The sequence below is a fragment of the Psammomys obesus genome, unplaced genomic scaffold (assembly GCF_907164565.1).
Source record: "Psammomys obesus unplaced genomic scaffold, mPsaObe1.curated_primary_1811, whole genome shotgun sequence".
In the NCBI taxonomy this organism is placed as follows: domain Eukaryota; kingdom Metazoa; phylum Chordata; class Mammalia; order Rodentia; family Muridae; genus Psammomys; species Psammomys obesus.
The window spans coordinates 11,024,992-11,045,110 of NW_026592732.1; the positions used below are offsets into that span (position 1 = coordinate 11,024,992).

At 44.3% G+C, this 20,119-nt stretch overlaps 1 protein-coding gene across 1 annotated transcript in view; it reads right to left on the reverse strand.

The window, feature by feature from the left end:
* Positions 1-7,196: 7,196 nt before the first annotated feature.
* Positions 7,197-20,119, reverse strand: part of Piwil4 (piwi like RNA-mediated gene silencing 4) — a 40,763-nt gene continuing 27,840 nt past the window's right edge. Inside the window, exons 13-20 of the mRNA XM_055615601.1 lie at positions 19,978-20,050; positions 17,495-17,695; positions 15,806-15,909; positions 13,332-13,402; positions 11,908-12,061; positions 10,035-10,163; positions 8,307-8,454; positions 7,197-7,722 (exon numbers count right to left, since the gene is read on the reverse strand). Coding sequence (XP_055471576.1) covers positions 7,606-7,722; positions 8,307-8,454; positions 10,035-10,163; positions 11,908-12,061; positions 13,332-13,402; positions 15,806-15,909; positions 17,495-17,695; positions 19,978-20,050 — 997 coding nt within the window. The 3' untranslated portion in view covers positions 7,197-7,605. The remainder of the gene's footprint in view (positions 7,723-8,306; positions 8,455-10,034; positions 10,164-11,907; positions 12,062-13,331; positions 13,403-15,805; positions 15,910-17,494; positions 17,696-19,977; positions 20,051-20,119) is intronic.

Genomic DNA, 20,119 nt, shown 5'->3' on the forward strand with positions numbered 1-20,119 from the left:
TTGCAATTAGTGGATATTAACTTTCTCCCCTCGTTAAATCATGTGGCATAATTCCTTTAAAAATTATCTCTATAGGGCCAGTGAAATGGCTCAGCTAAGCCTGAGTTCAGTCCACAGGACCTGCAAGGTGGAAGGAAAAGATCAACTTCCACAAGTTGTCTTCTGACCTCCACACACTCTCACACACACACACACACACACACACACACACACACACACACACAATGGCCTCAACAAAAATTATTTATATTATTATATATAATTTGTTTTTAAGATTTTTTTTTGGGGGGGGGAGGTGCCACAAGGATTCACACTGACACAGGCTGGCCTTGAACTCTTGATTCCCCTGTCTCAGCCTCCCAAGGCTGGAATTGCAGACACACACCACTATGCTAAGCATGATTATATCTTTTTGATCACCTTTTAAGATGCTCATGTTAAAGTCTCCCTGTTTTGCTGTGTAGGAGGAAATACTAAGCTTGCCTTTGTAATGCTGTGTGTGTGTCTTACGCTTGCATTTCAGGTCACTCTAATGCATTCATGCTTGCTCATGAGTTTTACATCATTTTTGGATTTTTTTTGTTTGATACTTTTAGAAATATGATATCCCTATTTTTGCTTTTATTTTATTTGACATTAATATACCTGCTACATATTTATTTCAGCTAATTTAAAGTATAAATTTTCTTATTTTTAAATTTATCTTTCTGAGTATGAGTGTATGCTTGTGTGAGTTTGTATGTGCCACATAAATGCAGGAGCCAGAGGAGCCCAGAAGGAGGCATCAGATCCCTTGGAACTGGATTTACAGATAGTGTAAGACACCATGTGCATGCTGGGAACCAACCGCTGAGCCATCCCTCTTTTTCTTAGAAACTTTCTGTTTTATATTTTAGATATATTACATACAGGCAACACAAAAGTTCTGTTTTTTAAAGATACAATCTCATAGCTTTAATAATAATAGCTAGCTAACTTTTTATAATGATGTCCTTCACTGTCTTTTTCCTACCTTACATGGCATTTTCTACTTACGTTCATTTTTCTTCCTCCTTTACTCTTCTTCTGCCCTCTACCAAATGGTCTGTATCCTGCTAATTAAAATACGATAAGCATTAGCCTAAACCTGTCTCTGTACTTTTGAGTTGCTGTACAATAAACCACAGCCAAAATTTTTGTAACGTAGCAGGATTTCAGCCAATTACAGATCTCTGAGCTTCAGCCAATCACAAACAGCCATTAGGGTTAGTAAGACACAGAGCTGATTGGGTAGTTGCTCTGATTCTATTTTGCCCACCACTGCTGACTGCTGAGGGGAGGTCTTGCAACCTAAGTGTGTAAGGTTGTTTTGTTCTCTTTTTCCTTCCCACTGAGTTCAACTACATAGTCTTTCTTTAAGAGATGATAGCAGGGGCTGGAGAGATGATTCAGCAGTTTCCACCCATATGGCAGCTCACCTCATCTGGTGCCCTCTTCTGGCCTCAGCACGTGCCCAGCAAGCATGCGGTACACAGAAATACATGCCAGCAAAATACCCGTGCACATCATAATAAAGTTAAAATGATAACATAAAATTAAAACTTTACCTTCTAATCATCTAATCAAGCATAGCATTACTATCTCTAGCCTCTTTCCTAACAAGAGCAAAATTTTCCTCAAATGTGCTGTTACTGTTGCTGTGTTGATAGCTAACCTTTGGTTAGGAGCTGATACAATTTAGCTTGACAAAGCGCGTACTGACTGAGATCTCTCGGTGAGCTTATTCTCTCTCCTACAGCAGCGCACTCTTTAGAAGACTTCTCAACAGCCAAGCAGCGCGCCGTTATTATACTTGAAGTTTTGAATCGCTCCTTCTTGAAAGACGAGATAGCTTCACACAGAGCACTAGCTTCGTCGATCTTTTCTCTCTGGATTTTAAAGCCGTTAGCCTTTTCACTACATAGCACGTGACCGCTTCTCTGCAGGCCTCACGTGTCTGTTTCTGTTCTAACGTCTGAGTACAGTACTCAGTAGGCTTGTGCTGCCTTGAGAACGACCCCCGCCGGCTCGAGGCTGTGTGTTCAACTCCAGATGGTGAAACTATTTAGGAAGGATTAGCAGGCCTGTAGGACTGGTGTGTCACGGGATGGGCTTTGAGCCACTCCCAGGAAGCTCTCTTTCTGCTTCCTGTTTATGGCTCAAGAGGTCAGCTTGCACCTGTCCCCACCACAGTCTCCACCTTGCTCTCATGAGCACTAACCCCTGAAACCGTAAACCAATAATTACTTCTCTTAATAAGTTGTCCTGTCTCATCACAGAGATAGAAAAAAAATTAGGCAACGCTCTATGCTATTTTTACTATGACCATACATTCCAAGAAGACTTGTAGGTATTGTATCTTTGAGCTTGTCCCACATTCGACTCATTCTCTCAAATCTCAGTGTCTAACTGACACTATCTTTGGACTGCTTTCAAGTTTTAGATTAGTTTTCATAAACTCAAAGGGATTTGTGATCATTTGAATATACAAGCTTGAAATGCAGGTAGTTTAAAAAAAGCACCATAATATTTGAAAGCACACAGAAAATAAAAAACAAAGAGTTATGGTTTTTATGAAGGCTTCGTATTAGTTGGCTTTTAAAAACAAACAAAAACATAAATGACCAATAAGCATTTTCAATTTATTTTTAGTTACTGATTCAATACACATGAAACTAATGCCAAGCAACAACAGGAATACTTTTTGGTTAGGTGGAATGTGCAAATTTTACGATAATGCCACCCTGAGAACAGAATACCAGAGATGTTTAGGGGAGAAATCGGGAATGTCTGTTAACAGCTTTTTAGGTGTTAGAAAGTTTTGGGGCTGGAGAGATGGCTCAGCAGTTGAGAGCACTGACTGCTCTTGCAAAGGCCCCCGGTTCAGTCCCAACTTTGTAATTTTCTGCAACTCCAGTTCCAGAAAATCCAATGTCCCCTTCCGGCCTCCGTGGGCACTGCACCCACATGGTGCACAGATGGGCATGCGGGTAAAACAACTCGCATATAAAAATACTAATAAAGATTATTTTTTTAAGTGTTAGAATTTTTTGGCTCAGAAATTTTTTCTTTTAGAAACCTAACCTAACGAAGCCATACCAAAACACACGGGGAGAAACTGTATGCCATGTTTTCAGAGCAGGGAACAATTTAAAACACAATAAAAACAGAGAAAGTATTTGTCACATCTACACAGTAAACTATTAGTCACTAAAACATGCCTACAGAAAAGTTATAATCAAATAGAAAAATATTCATACTATGTAACCTTATGTGGAAAATAAGGTTCCTGAAACTACATGCACAGTACCTGTAAAGGACTAAAGTGAAACATATGCAAGCTTCGGCCATGCTTACCTCTTGCTGGCACCAATATTGGTAACTTTTTTCTGTATTTTCCACATATTGTATAACGTCTATCTATAACTTTCATAATTTAAAGTTAAATATTACACAAAACAAACAAACAAAATCAATACACAGTACACGGCAAAGATCTTCATTTTCTCTTTATTTCATCCATCTCTTTACTGGAAACGAGTCTTCTCTTCACCCTTCCAGGAGCAGCTGGTGGCTTTTTCTTGGCCAGTGTGCACTGGGTCAAATCAGAATGCCAACCACGGTTAATGTGAGCAACGAAGCCCTGACGTTTGGTAACGAGCCTCAAGAGCAGTTGACATTTTGTGTTTGAGAGCCTGAAGTGTACTAAGAAGGATTACAAGTAAATTTTCCCATGGGAAATTGCTATACCAAAACCCATCATTTAAAAGATTATACACACACAGTTTCTTTTAGATTTCATGTTTTGATTGGTAGACATTTTACTAAAAGTACTTTTTATTACTAAACAGAAGTTTGGCTTCAAGAGGAGAATTGTGTTGGCTTAGGTCTCCCAAGCAGCAGACACCAAGATAGAAACAGAAGCCTAAGACTCAATGGGGTGAGGTCACAGGAAGGGGACAGGTGGAGGAGACCTTGCTCAAGTACTAAGAGTCAGCACCCACCTGCCACCACCCTGCTCAAGTACTAAGAGTCAGCACCCACCTGCCACCAGTAAAGGAGGAGTGCTAGAAAGAGCCAGAAATTCGAGCACATCCCGGAGAGAGACTTGGCCATGTTCAAGAGGAGTCAGGGTCGTGTGATGGTGGGCTATCCCTCCAGGCAGAAACAGTCCAAATTTATTGCCTCTGCTATGCTCAGCCGAAGGCAACCAACACATGGAAAGAGCCACGGTCACAAGATGCTGTTGTAGCGGATCCTGAAGCCGGAACATTGAAATGCTGTCAGTCATGTTCGTTTTTATTGGAAAATGAGACTTGACTGCTGCTCCTCCATGGCACCCACAGAAACGTGCTTAAAGTACACTTTACTCCACCTCCTTCCAGCCCCCATGAAAGTGAACCTCCCCTCCCCCAACCCTGTCCAGAAACAGCCAGTTGACTATGCCGTGGTAGGGTTTGAACTGTCCTCCACAGGCATATGCGCGTCACCCCTCCTTCCGGCTGGTGGCGCTGTTGTAAAGGGCTGTGGAACCGTTAGGAGGTGGGGCCTAGCTGAAGAAAGTGGGCCGCGGGAGAGGCAGGCTTTCCTGTCCTGCCTCTGCTTCTGATCCGTGGCTGCAGTGAACCGGAACAAACCCTCCCTCTCTTAAGTGGCTTAGCATCAAGCACTTGGTCACTGCAATGTGAAGAGAAACTGATAAATAGCTTTTCAAAAATCCAAAAGACAGGAACAAAGAAAAACAACCCCTCCCCCCCCAAAAAAAAAACCCCAAAATGGGGCACTTTAAGCAGGATTATGCGATTCAGAGTCCAGCACAGTGCCTGGCATACAAATCTGCTGATTTAAATTGTGTCATTCTGATTTAATCCACTAACGTGGTCCTCGTCATTAAAGCCAGCTGCACTAGGTTTGACATCTGTCATTCTTACAATAACTCTACAAAATGGGCATGGGAATTTTACAAGATTCCCCGATGCTTGGTATGGTTATGTACCGGAGTTTTCATAGCTACCAAGTGGTAGTTCCAGGGCTCAGCCTCAGACCCAGGACTGTACTGAAGCTGGGCTCGTGCTTTCTTTCTCTTTGTATCTGGTAGTTTTAACAAGAAGCTATTTATCGTAGGCTATAGGAGGCAGTTACAAAGCAGGAGAGAGAATGGAACTTAGATAGTCTAGGCCAACGGTCCTTAAGCCAGGAGGCATATTTGTACATGGTGTTTTTAAACATTAAACCTGGTGTTAAAAACTTTTAGCTAGCAGGCTTCGTCCATTATCAGTGAAATCACTGAGTATGGCGGGGAGGTGGGTCTGGGTCACATAGCTAAGTGGTAAAAATGTTTGCCTAACGCATTTGAGGCCCTGAATTCAACGTCAATACTGAAGGGAAAACAGCAAAAATTTGTTTCTAAGGTTAAGTTCTGTCTCCCATAGTGCTCTCCACTCCTCATGGTGTAGACAGGGTAAAAGGGCCCCAGGAGAGAAGAGAAGAGAAACCTCCATGTCGCCCAGCCTGTTGGAATCTGAATTCAAGTGAAGGTTTCTTAATCCAAGGCTGCCCTCTGGCATTGGGCCTCGCTAGGGAAATTCTGGTCAAAGGCCAGTGTATGTGCGCCCCCTGGTGAATTCAATCAGAAAGGCATCCTTGACAGGGGCCGAGCTGGTCAGACAAGGGCTGGTTAGGCAAGACCCCTGCATTGGTGAATCAAAGCGTTGGAGGCAAATTAATACAAGGCATCTGGTTAGATGGACTTCTATATCACCTTTGCTGGTTCATTCTGTCAACTGGACACAAACTAGAGTCACCTTGGAATCAGAAATCTCAATTAAGACATTACCAGATTAGCCAGCACTTTCTTGATTAATGATTGATATGAAAGTGACCAGAGAGAGAGAGAGAGAGAGAGAGAGAGAGAGAGAGAGAAAGTGACCAGCCCACCCCGGGATAATCAACTGCAAGCCGGCAGAGCCAACGGCTTGCTCAAGCTTGCTTTTTTATTCTGCTCAGGACCACCTGCCATTGAGAGCAAGCCAACAAGCTGTGTTCTTCCGTGGTTTCTGTTGAGACCATGTTTCAAGGCATAGAAGGAAGACAGTGGGAGAGGGAGGGAGAGAGAACAAAAAAGAATGTTTTCAGTTCAGCATGACAAGACTGTGTCCCTCATGTACTCAGCTCCTCCTCAGGCCTAAAGAAGACCTGCCTCCCTCCCGCTGCAGCCTTCCCCATGACCTTTCCTCTGCAGGCAGAATTTGGAAGTGATCTTTCCTTGTTTAAAATCTTTCTCTTGCCTCCATCCATATTCTTGTTCTTGGGGCATTCCACTGTGGACTGGTGAACAGGGGAAGCTCCAGCAGAGGAGGAGTGCTGGAGGAAAGGGAAGACTCAGCAGAGGGGGAGTGCTGGAGAGAAGGGGGGACTCAGCAAGGAAGAGGTGAGTGGTGACCAAGGAGAATACCAAGGGCAAATGCTGTCACGGGACTTTTGGCTGTAAACACTGTGCAAAGTGGGAGCCCACGACGATTTTGACTGAAGCAGACTTGACGTTAGTGATTGTGGTAAAATTCTTAGGTGGAGGGATTGTGCACGAGGAACACAGAGTCGATGAAGAGCAGGAAAGGAGTGGCGTAGCTGCAGAGGAAGATAGGTGGGTTCCTTCTAAGGACATGTGGGAGAACCACCTGTTTATAAGGTCAATTGGTTAGGTAGGAAAAACTGGTGATCTGGAAAGAGAGTGGAGGATCGGGGCTGGCAGGGTGGCTCCGGTGCGGAGTATAGAGCCTTCCATTAGGGCACAGAGCACCGTATTGCTAACAGGGCAGCGGAGTCGACAAGCACAGGCGCTCTTGTGTGAGGTGGATCCCATGGGCCTGCCCAGTGTGAGTGGGAAGCAAGGCTGGGCTCCAGCAGCATGGGCGCCACTACTGGATGAGATGGGAGCCTGCCACAGGACCCAGCACTGCACCGTTTCAGATACAGAAGGTCACTGGTGGAGAGGTCGAGTGGGCATGTCCGTGATACCGTTCCTTAAATCCAAGGTTCGTGTCACTCAACTTCAAATTCAAGAAACAATAACCTCACATGTGATTCTCATACTTTATTTTGCAATAATTACTTAACCCACTCTACCAAACACAATATTTAGAAAAACTCTGGTAACTCAAGAAGGAAGTCAAGTCCTGCTTATCCACCATCGAGATACCAAACATTGTTTTAGAATCCAGTTAAATGATGATATATCCCCAACACCAGTGAGGATTCACCTCACGCATTCACTTTAAAAAAAAAATACAATGATGCACAAGGATGAAGCAAACTGGCATACATGTATTTTTAAAGCCTGTTACTTTGCAGTATTTTGTTGATCTTGTTTTGTTTTTGTTTTAGACAAGGTGGCGGGGGTGGGAGGACCCAGAGATTTGTTCCTAACTGTTTCAGATGACTTTTTTTCTTTCAACATCCCCTCCCTAATACTTAAAATTAGGCTCAACCCCGTTTAGGCATCAAGAGCCTTAAGCTTTAGTCAGATTTGTACAAAACATTGCAACTGCTTTTTGGAGTCTCCATGGAGCCACGCTGTCAGCTCAGTTGTCAAAGGTAGAAGAGATTGTTAGCTAATTCCAAACTCGGTTCCTTGTGAATGCTTTGTGCCACCAGGAAAGTCAGCTTGTGTGCATACTGGCATGGAGCAGGGACACTGACTACACCCTGGAGAGAGAGAGAAAAAAAAAAAAAGAGTGATAACACTGCAGAAATAATTGTCCCTTAAAGGGCAGGCTTACCCAATGGGAACCTAAGCTCATTGGCAGGATGGGCTGGGGGTGGCGTCTCCTCACTGTGTGTAAGCTGGGAGACATGGCATACAGGCCTACTGTAAGCTTCTTGTGGTCTCATGTTCTAGTGGGGCTAAGAGCTAATCTGGGCCTTGGGCTCTTGCCTAACATACAGGCACAGGCAGCACACACCTCTTAACCTCACCAAACACGTCTGTTCTGGTTTCACATCTCTCCTATGTACCATGGAATTGATAAGACAGTGCTACCCTCAGTCTTACCTGAGGTAATGAGCATCATGAAGATCTGTGAAGACTGAATTTGGGCCTGTGGAAGGGCTTCCTGCTGTTAACATTTCTGAGATAGTGTGGGTCCCTCCTACCATGGACTTAAGGAACCATGTACCCACTCCTCTCTGTGAAGTCAGGGGTATGGACTAGATGTAGGGGAAGGACATGGAAAAGTCCCAGGTGGCAACCTTCAGTGTTATGCTTACTTCAATAAGCAGCTGTTACTTACTTGCCAGTTGTAGTAGAGATGGCACAGTTTGAAGGTCAGTCTCTGCATGTGGTCAGGCTTCAAGGCATTGTCGTCATAGATGACATTGTAGTAGGTGGGACTAACAGTTCCCCGGTTAGCAATCTGGTTGACCAAGTAGAAGTCATACCTGCAGAGAAACAGGGAGGAGTGGAGAGGAGTCACAAAGAAAGGCCAAAATGAAACAATGTACAATGCATGTGTGTGAAAATCAGTCTTCCAGGGCTGGGGAGGTTGGTCAGAGTGAAGTGGCACAGCCATATCTAATGGGAACAAGTCATAAAGCCAGCGCAGCTGCTTGACGAAGATCCCCCAGAGCTGAGCCGAGTGATGCAATCGCTGTGGCGCAGTCTCCCACTCTTTTGGCCTTGTTCTCTGAATGTTGAAAGTTTGGGGCGCTTTTATTATTTGTACAACTTTGGGGATATTGGATTGATGGAAAATTTCTTACGAATCATTTACATTTTCTCTCCAGGGTGTTCTGCTTCTAAGCTTCCCCAGGAATGTCCTTACCATAATATTCCTCCTGCTTTTAGGGAGATTCCCTTATCTGGCCCTACTTGAAGGTCTTTCTTATGTTCTGGAGGTTGTGACTCAAGTAAATATGCCAGAGACCTCAAAGATACTCTTGGCACATCTGCCCCTGCACTTACGCAGCAACAGGATAATCAGAACAAATCAAACTTTAAAAGGTAAACAATATTCGGTGGGCTAGAAAAGTTGGCAGCAGATCAAATTAAAAGCCTCTTCCTAATACTGATGGACAAAGAATGGTGTGGATAAATGATAAAAACAAAACAAAACAAAAAACATTGAGACTTCTCTTTCTTAGAAAATGTTAACTCATACAGGGCCACTATGGTAGCCTATGACCCTGAAAATAGCAATATTAGACATATAAATTCTACAAATGACAATTAGCACTCTGACTATAAAAGTTGATAATGCACCACTGCTTGGGACATGACCATCTGCCCAGGCTGCTTGGAGATTTTCCTTCTGTCTAGTGCCCTTGAAAAACTGCCAACTGCCAGCCTGAGAATGGGCTGTCCTGCTTTGGCAAAATATGCCCTTCGAAACTACAATACTGTTCAAAGTTGGGTTGTGGGGTTGATGAGGGAAAATGATCATAAAAGATAACTCTGTTCTGTCATGGTTTACCAATAATGACTAAACTTATGACCAAGCAGAAGTTAAAATGTATGTCCAGGGACAAAAATTATATGATCTATGTTTTGGAACAACATGCATCTATCCCTGACAACTAAGTTCTGTATAAATAAAGAAGCACCCAGATTGCCAGTCAGTCAGGATGTAAAACTCCTTTCCATCCTCGTGCCTGACTCATTTCTCCCTCCTCATCTCCTCAGAGGACCTGGACATAGCCTGGGCTGGCCCCCAGCTGTGAAGCACCTGCTGTGCGAATGAAGACCTGAGCCGGATCCCCCAGCATTCATGTAAATGTAAAAATGCAAACCAACCACCCGGGTGTGGCTGCCTGCCTGCAAGCAACTGTAGCTCTGCAGAAGCAGGGGCCCACCTAGCCGATCCCCGACCTCCAGACTGAGAGACCCTGGCTCAAAGCAGAAGGTGGAAGGAATCAGGAATACATCTGATATCAAACTCTGGTTTCCACATGAGCGCACACACACACACACACACACACACACACACACACACACACACAATCAGTTTTCCAGTGACACTTGCCACTCAGGGCGTGTTGCTTCTGAGTCCACGACAGTGCCAAGTGGGGGGTTCTGTACAGTGCGGCCTGTCTCCATGAAAAGGCGCAGCAGACATCTCTTCCTGACCACGACCACTGACAGCCTGCTGCTCCTGCAACAGAAAAGGCGCGAGATGAGCACACAGAGGCTGAGCCAAACAGCTTGCCTGTTTTGTTTTGTTTTTGGTGGTTGTGGAGGTTGGTTGGTTTGTTGCTGTTTGGTCAGGTTAAAGAAAGAAATAGAAATTCATTCTAAAAATACCACAAAACAATGAAAAAAAAATCATCCGTGAATCCTCCTCCTCTAGTCAGGCATACAATTATTTTAATTAAGGTCTATTTGGATTTGCAACAGAAGTTTATACCGTTTAAGAGGACAAAGAATGGTGCAAAACTTCAACTGTTTTTTCTTTCAGAACTGGGGATGAAGCCAAGGGGCTCCAAAGCCCCGTGTTCTGCCACTGAGGTTTTCAAACAAGGTCTCACTAAGCTGCTCGGACTGGAACTGCAGTCCTGTCTCTCCCAGGTTTTCTGAGGAATCTTAAGGAAAGAGCTTCCAGATTATCTCTACAGGAGACTTCCCCTATATTAGCAACTGTCACCCTCTTTCCACCTTCACTGAGGGGCCAAGGAGAACTCTGGTCCCTCCTGCTCCTCAGACAATCATGTACAACCCATGTTTGGGTTGGTGTGTGAAAGGATGGGTAAGCAGACAGATGGACAGGGAGGGAAGGAAAAATAGACCAAATGCTGACTGGCCGGGTGCTAAGTGTATTTCACAACACCAAGGCCAAATCCCAGCTGGAAGGTATGTGGGGAGCAAGAGTCAGCATGAAGCTTCACTTCAGGCAGTTTGGGGATGTGAAGTCTTCTAAGCTACGGGCTGTGCTCACAGTACAAGAATGCCCTCCTGTAGTGTATAGTAAATTATTCTCCCTAAAAACGAGTACGAATAAGCAGTTACAAATGTCTCCTATACTGAAACTTAAGATGTTAGCTCCTTAGCACTGTTGCTGCTAGATTCACCCACGCCCACCGATGACATCATTTTCATTTTTAATCGTTCAACTGAGACACAGCCAACGGATGCCTGCTGAGGAGATTTCCCTCTGCTACCTGGGTTACAGCTGGGAGTCGCATTGCCAGCTGCCTGGCTTTCCCACCTTTTTACTACAAAAAGCCTGAGGCCAAGACCATTCCTCTGTGGCTGGTGACTGGGGCTTTGGTTGATTGCAATGGGAGTGTGTCCAGACTCAGATCTGCACTGCCTGGTGAAAAGATGACCCCTAAGAATGTCAAGACACCGATTTGAGAGTATGGTCCTTGCTTACTTTCCCATTCTAGGCTCCTCTTGCAGCTGGTCTTCCACAGAATCACTGAAGAAAACTACCCATGGCAACATGGGATCTAGAACTAAAAAATGACTTTGGAACTCACTGTGTAGCAATGAGTCTCCTCCACCCTATTCATACTCTTGCCTGTGCACGGGTAATTGTAACTGGAGGCTCTGTGTGGTGACTTGGGACTCTGATTGTAAACCTCCCACCCCAGCAGAGTATTGATAAGTGTACAGTGTCTTTGATATTCTGACCCCTGCTAGCTCTCCGAAAGACTCCCAGCTATTCAGAAAAATGCTTGCTCCCTCTAGGTGCCTTACAGCACCAGGGTTATTTATATTGTAACATCTGAACTATACCCCAGTCTCAGGAAAATCCATCCAAGCTGGGCACGACACAAAAACACAGCAAAGCTTCATGGCCTAAAAAAGAAAAGCCATGTCCACAAACCATACATGCGGGACTGCAGATGTGTATGTTGTCCCAGAAGCATCAGAAGGGACCAGAATGCCCGGAATACCTGGCATCTGAGCCGCACTCCATCACACTGCTCAGCAGCTGTGGGACTTCATATTCCAAAACTGCCTTTAGCTGGCCGTCCCCCACGCCATCTCGGTATGCGACTATCCGAGCCGGCAAATCATGGTTGTACTTGTACCATTTGTTGAGAGCGCCTGGAGAATGTGACGGTAATGAGAAAAGAGTCATAGGTCCACGGCCACCAAAAAGAACATTCCCACGGGTTCTCACGGGTGAGTAACTTTGCTTTTTCAGACCACAGTACAATGCCACTTAGTTTGGGTTATATCCACAATGATAATAATAATAACAATAAATGACAAACTGGGACTGTTTCTTCATCTCTGCCATTTGAGCAACCACAAGGGTTTCTGTGGCATAATATGCTCTTAAATGAAACACATTTCTTTAGCCAAATTCGAATATTTAAGTGACAAATCAAAATTTAATTCACGCAACAGACAAATGCCTAAAGCTAAATTAACACTAATTCAACTTCAAGTCTTTGAATCTGCTCTAGACAGACTGGATGTGTTTGCCATGTCCTTCCTTAATGAGAATAAATATAAAAACACAAGGAAGTGTTCCAGATTCCTCTCAAAACAGTTCCTTGCACTGACTCTCAATCTGAGTCTAGGCCTCACACATGGCATGGAGCCTGGAAACATTTCCACCCACTCTAACTATAAACTGCCTCAGAGGAGGCTCCAGACGGCAGTTCCACCATGAGGGAGACTTTTAGTGGGAACGGCTAAAACATTGGCTAGGTTTTTAAATGAGAAGAAAGCAGTAAAGATGCTACAATTCCTTTTTGTGGTCATATTATATAATTTCTTTCAGGAGTGTTTATGGCCTAGGAAATTTGGTTTCCTAGAGGAGAATCATACTTCTACGAGCACAGCTAACAGGGATCATCAAGCTCACTTAAAAAAACATCCCGACTCCTCATGTTTGTAGACTGGAAACTACACATGGGAACAAGGAAGGTATGCACACGGCTCATATGATAAAGCTAAAGTGGGCTGGGGCTGTGAACAGAGCTCCCCTCATTTCCCATCTCCCGTGCCTTTCTCTCCCGCACTGAACTCTATCTCCCAGCATCCCCGCCCTCCAGGTGAGAGGCCGGACTTCTGTGTGCAAATTTAAAGCTGCCCTGTCCTTGTCCTCATTTCTCCGGCGCAGGCTTCTACTACCCTCAACCTGCTTGCTGGGGCCACCTGGGTAGCCACACATGGTCTTCCCTATTGGCTTTGTGCTCAGCACACACAGTGACAGAAGCACTATGCAGTCTGCTAGCCTGTTGGTCAACCCACAGACATGGGGATCTCCGACTGGGTGAGGGCTGATAGGTTTGGGTGTTTGCTCCCCTCAGTCTGTGGGTTTGGGGTGTGAAGGAGCAATCCGCAGAACCCACTCCATTAGTACCAGTCATGCAGACTTTTAGGCAATCTGCAATGTCAGCTGCCGTTCTCTGAAGGACGCAGCGGGAAAACCACCTGAAATAAACAATTGCCAAAATGAAGCATAACTTCCAGATACCTGCTATAAACATATGCCGTTAAGTTAGCAACAGGTGCAAGCAGCCAAAACCAGGGCTCCTGACTTTATCTATGCTGGCTATCACAATCATGCTAAAGGGTCCTCTTCCCTTGAAATCACCCTTCAGTGTTGCCATCTAGATTCAAACTTTGACCAGAAAGTCCAGCAGCCATGTGGCCTTGACATAGACCCAAACTTAAACTTCTATATCTATACCAGGAAAGCTTAAAGGAAGGTAGTTAGTATCTCCTAAAGTAGTAAGAATTAACTGAATAACACACATAAAATATTTGTTGAATGGAACCTGGTGCACAGTGAGTGCTAATTCTCTCTAGCAGATCTTCTGCTTGAAAAATTCTTTAACCCAATTCCAGGGGCGACTCTTCCAGAGTTACTGTCTCTACAAGATTAAGCCATCAAGACTTGAAAAGTAATCCTTAGAGTTGTTAATTAAAGGTACATGGAAAACAAAGGGCTTAATATGTGTTAGGACATGAGTATGAAGGGTCCCCACAAAAGGCCTGTACATTGGAGGCCTCCTCTTCAGCTTGTGGGGCTATGGAGAAGTGACAATATCAGGGTACCAACTGGGTCAGATTAATTTAGAGAACTGAGTTGTATCTGCTGGAGGAAAGAGGCTTTGCGGGAGGCAGGTCACTGGGGGCATGCCTTTGAAGGGTGTGTCTTTCTCCCCAGACCTATTCCCCATGCCTCTTTCTGTTTCTATCTCCTGGCTGCTCCTGGGTGGGTAGCTGTGCTCAGCACAGACTCTAGTATTTGGCCTTATCTCAGGCCCAGAGGAATGGGGTCTAACACCTCCGAGACTGTGAGCCAAATCAGTCTTTCCTCCCTTAAGAGTTCCTCTCACAGCAACAGGAAGTGACTAACACGTTTTGCCACCATTACCTCAATTCCCTGACTATCTGCAATTACAAATGCTTCTAACAAACCAGGAGTCTTCAGTGACATCAAGATGACAGAGCAGGCACTAAGATAAACTTGATAAATGAGCTAATATTTGTAACGGAATCATACACAAGCAGGAATGGTTCTTCCTGTATCTTGAAAGCCCAGATATATACCTAACACTGATTCAATGGACTAAAACAGCTGAGACCAAGGAACAAACATTTTGCAATTGGCTGCTATGGCCTCAAAATACATTATTTAATTGCAAATCTTGAAGCAATTGTAAGACAAAAATATGACAAGCACCAGGAGCCTATTCAAGGCATTTCTAGCTTTGTCTCCTTTTGTCAGCCTTTCACATACCCTGCAAGAGTTGACAAGAAAAATAACTGTGCCTACTGAGGCATTCATTGCAGGTTGCAGTGTTTGGAGCAATCTGACGTAACCTCCACGAAAGCCTTATAACACGGTCACTGTCACTCTCTCTATTTTATGGGTAACCATAGAACACATAGCAAAATTAAACAATTGTGCCTCAGCTGCAAAAGCAGACCAAGTACAACTGCAAGCAATCTGCTTTCAAAGCTAATATGCTTTGCATAATATATGCAAGTGCCTAATTCACAGCTTGCTTCTCACAGACTTTGGAACATAACAAACTGCACAAGAAACCCATGCATTCATGATCCAGGGATTCAGCTGGAGTACAAGCAATAACTCACTCCAGTGAATGTGTGAAAACGGTTTTAAACTAAAATGGTTTTAGTCCAACAGTACCAGTCACATCATAATATGTAATTCATGACCTTAACTGTTGATGTTTAAAATATGAGTAAATAATATAGACAGGTATATATGTATGTAAAGAACGTATGTCAGTACAGTCTTTAGAATACAATTTAAAATCTGGTAGGGGAAAGGTGCTCAGAAGGAAAAGACACCCAACACCAAGGCTGATGACCTGAGTTCAATCTGCAAGTACAAAGAGAGAACCAACTGTTGTCCCCAACTGCAAGCTGTCTTCACACGCACACACGCAAGCTCACGCATGCCATGGCACATATGTGTTCATACAAATACACAAATAAATAAAATATTTTAAAAACATAACAGAACAATAATGGGGTAGACTGATCAAAATACTTTCTTACAGGTTTGAAAATATAATGAAACTCATTGTCTATATGATAAATACGTACAACTTTAAAGCATATTCTAACAGTAAGTTTTAACCTTTATTTACATGTATTTTTTGAGAACTTTATGCTATATCCTTAGATGAAGACCTACATACAGATAATAGATGGCTACTGAGAAGGGGGGAGAATCAGTGTTCTCAGGGTATAAGGCCCTGAGAGGTTTCCCAGTCCAAAGCTGCAATCCCTAACCATACCTTCATATAAACAATCCTAAAGGCTAAGGATAGGAGGGCCAAGAGGGGTTTAATGTACCTGGTGATCCTGGAGTTAATGCTGGCTACAAAGCCGACGACCACCACATCCTTGTTGAGAGCATCTCTACAGATATCAATACCCACCACCATCAGGGACTTCAACTGTTAAAGCAAGTTAATCATGATTAAATGTTGGTATAATGTTCTTTTGAAATGTATACACCTTACCCTTGTTCATTCAAATGCTGATTTCTCCCCCAATCCCCACTCTCTGGTTTCAATACAGATAATGCATTGTGATACTTATTCTAAGCATCTTGTCTCAACTTTGTGTAAACAGGCCAAAATAAAGCAACTAGCCACAATGTTGAGCAATGGGAGGAGCCAGAGGACAGAAAAGAGGAGAGGAGCCAGAGGGCAGGAAATGAGTGGGAGGAGAAAGGGCGAGGCAGAGAGGAGAGAGCAGAACTGAAAGAAAGATCTTGGGACATGGAGAGATGGACTGGACCTAATGTATCACTAAAAGAAAGTATAATGTGGGAAATCTAAATATTAGGAAACTATGAGGGCTTGGAGGTTTAGGAGGGAGTAACATTGCCCAGCATTGTGTTCTAGGTTAACTAAATAAACCCAGTCTCTGTGTGGTGATTTGGTTATACAGCTGTTTAGGATTAACAGCAGCATTACTAAAAGATAATTATTAGTAAATATTAATCGTCACCTACAACAATGGAATGACCATATTTCTCTCAAATGATGACATTTTAAAAAACTTTCTGGTTACCACATTTTCAAGTTAAGCTGCGTGACAAAGAAATGGAGTTGCAGATGGGACAGATGATTGAACCAGAAACTAAAGAATGAAAGATGGAGGAAGACTGTGATAGAAACTTTGCTGAAGAGCCTAACTGACCATCAGCCTCAGGGGTGGAGGTGGGCAAAGAGGTGGCCAATCCCTTTACCCTCTGCCTGGCCAGAAAGATCTGAGGATGAACCCCACTCCCATTTTTCTGACTGAGCGCTGAGAATTCTCACTATGCTGGGGTGGTGGATACATGACCATATCGCCATGGCTGAGGAGGTACAGCCAATACTGCCACTTCTCATTTTCCTTATTTCCTCACAGGATAGCAGCTGATGAGCCCCACCTCAGGTGGGAGGTTTAGGTAGCAGGCTGTGTTCCCTCAAGGTGCGCAGCCACTCTTGAGAAGGCACACGGCTGGGCCCAGGTTCAGATAAAAGGCTGTCTTCCCTCTGAAAAGGCGTACTCCGCTGGACACAGCTACAGGTGGAGGCCATGACACAGGATTTAAAATGGCAGCCAGGAGAATCCAAATCAAGCCACCCCCACTCTGTGATACCCAAGAGTGTCATCCATAAAGAAGCCTATCAGCACCTAAGCAGAGGCTCCTTGAGAGGAGGGGCTGTGCCTCACCCACTTCTGGAATCTCTCTGCAATGGTTTGTGTGGTGCCACCACCCAGGGGTTCCAGAGGGTCACAGGATTACACGCTCTTCATATTAGCAGGTAAAAGCCATCTGGCGCTGACTGAAGGCACCAGTTAATTATAGAAGGAAGCTGAGCATCTGAAGATCTGGGTATCTCATCTTTAGGGGGTCTTAGAACCAGCCCCCCTCCTCCACCAGAGGCACCAAGGGGCAACTGAGACACTGGGATCACATGATACTATCTCTAACTGATCTGTAGACTGACTGGTCATGAAAAAGCAAAGTGTGACAGTCCTCACAGGAATCTCCACAGCCCACAGTTCTCCGCCAAGTTTGCAGGTCATCTGCATGGCAATCTTGGTGGCCACACTCATCATCATTCCTTGCTTATTCAAGGTCCGGGTCAGCACACACTGGCTTGGGACTGGGCAGTCAGAACTCAAGTACTTTTTAATGGAGTCATAACAGTTCTTCTGATTAGAAGGCAGGATGCACATCACCTAAAAGCAAGATGACAGCACAGGATCAAATACAGCTGCTTACACTTGTGAACAGCTATGGGCAACGTGAAAGTGTGGATGCTCCAAACATCCTGATCTTTGGGGATGTTCGAAGATTCTCTGAACGGGCCTAGGAGAAGAGTCCACATGAAATCATGGGTTCTTTAGGGTCCCATGTTCCCAAGAAGCAAAAGTGAACGTGGCTGTGGGTCCCTTAAGTGGCCTTGGGGCCCCTGACCACCTTAAATGCCAGTTTGCCCAGCCAGCTTCCTTCTAATGTACCCATCACGATAGCAAGTGTTCGAGCTACTTGGACACGTCCATGATTCCTCCTCATCCCTCTCCTGAATTCACCTTAGTCTCCTCAAATCCCCTTCCTGCTTGCTCTTTCTCTCATAGCTGGCCACCCTGTGGTTCTGTAGTAGAGTGGCTTTGTTTTTAGGACATTTGTATCAAGAGTAGTCAAGAGTAAAGGGTACCATGCAGTGTACCCTCAGAGGGTTCCAGAAAAATGATAGGCCGTGCCAGGAGCTCTGAGTTCTGAGAAAGAACATGTCTGTATATGCTTGTACTTTTCATTTTCATCGAATGTAATTTCCTTAGAGTGAGAATTTTTCTCTTCATTTAAGATAATATCCATTGAATAGTGTGTGTGTGTGTATGTGTGTGTGTGTCTGTCTGTCTGTCTGTTTGTCACTACAGTGATCTGCAGGGGGAACTGAACAGGCACATGAGCAACTGCATGGCTCAGCTGTACGGCCCAGGCCTTGGTAACTGAGTAAACTACAAATTTGTAGGTAAGTAGAAAGCTTTCTTCTTCTTCTTCTTTTTTAAACAAAGTTTTTTTTTTTTTTCAAATTTATTTATTTATTTACTTAGTTACCTAGACAGCATTTTGCCTGCATGTGTGCCTACACACCAGAAGAGGGCACCAGATCTCACTAGATGGTTGTGAGCCACCATGTGGTTGCTGGGAATTGAACTCAGGACCTTTGGAAGAAAGGCCAATGTTCTTAATCTCCAAGCCATTTCTCCAGCCCAACTAGAAAGCTTTCTGGTAGCACTACTGCCGACCTTAACTTTCCTGGGGTGTGGTAAAATCATGCTTAGGCTCCAGTCTGCACAGTCAGTTATACATATATGCAAAGCAGGAATGGGGGCACACACACATTCATGCACCCACATATATATACACAGGCAAACAGGCGCACAAGCACACACACGGGTATGTATGTAGGTATATACATACAAGTGAGTAGGCATGTGCACATAAGCACGCACACATACAGGCAAGCATGAATACATACTATATACACATGGGTGTACGCACACGCGCACGCGCACACACACACACACACACACCACTTGGGCAAGCAGCCACGAGTGGCACACATATGTGCTCACATTACTGTTCTGTGAAATTAGGTAGCTGCAGATGCCCCACAGAGTCAAACATCAAAGATATAGCCCTTGCAGAAGATGAAACCAACAGGAGGTGGAGAGGACCCAGGGGACCTCGGAGCTAGAGGCAGCTGAGACCTGGGAGCTGGCAAGAACCTCCTGTACTACTGTGAAGACCACAAGTACCCTAACACGACAGGATGGGGTGGGCATTGTCTCTTAAATCATATGTAAACGACGACCCCAGAACTTACGTAGATTATGGGGACACGAATGAGGCTTAGAGAGCAGTAGCAAGTATTTAAAGGTTGTTAGCATTAGGAAAATCAAATATTGATTTAAAAGATACTGGCATTCATACATTGAGTATTTTGAGGGACGCACAGAAGAACCTGAAAACGTGATCATGAGACACTGTGCTGGCTGGTTTTATGTCAACTTAGCCAAAGCCATCTGACTCGAGAGGAACTCAGTTGAGAAAATGCCTCAGCAGATGGGGCTGTTTTGTAAACCTGTAGGGCATTTTCTTCATCAGTGATGGATGGGGGCAGGCTCAGCCCACTGTGGGTGCGATATCCAGATGGGTGGTCCTAGATTCTATAAGAAAGGCCCACGGGGAGCAGGTCAGTAAGCAGCACCCCTCCATGGCTTCTGCATCAGCTCCTGTCCTGGCTTCCTTCAGTGATGGACAGCTATAAGAGCTTAAGCCAAATAAACCCTTTCCACCTCAGGGTGCTTTAGTTATGGCGGTTCATCACAGCCATAGTAACCCTGACTAAGACAGACAGTATGTTGAGAACTTTTTTTTTTTTTTAAGACTTCAGACATAAAGAAAAGATAAAAATTACACATCTAAATCCCAGAACACACCCCACACTTACCAACTGAACATCAGGGTCGACGTGCAGCTGGATGGCTCGAAGGAATGCTGCTGGTCTTTCATCTACTTTTATGCTACAGGAAAAGATTATTTAATTGTTTTTTTTTTTTTTTGGTAGCAATTGCTCATATGGTATTTAAAAA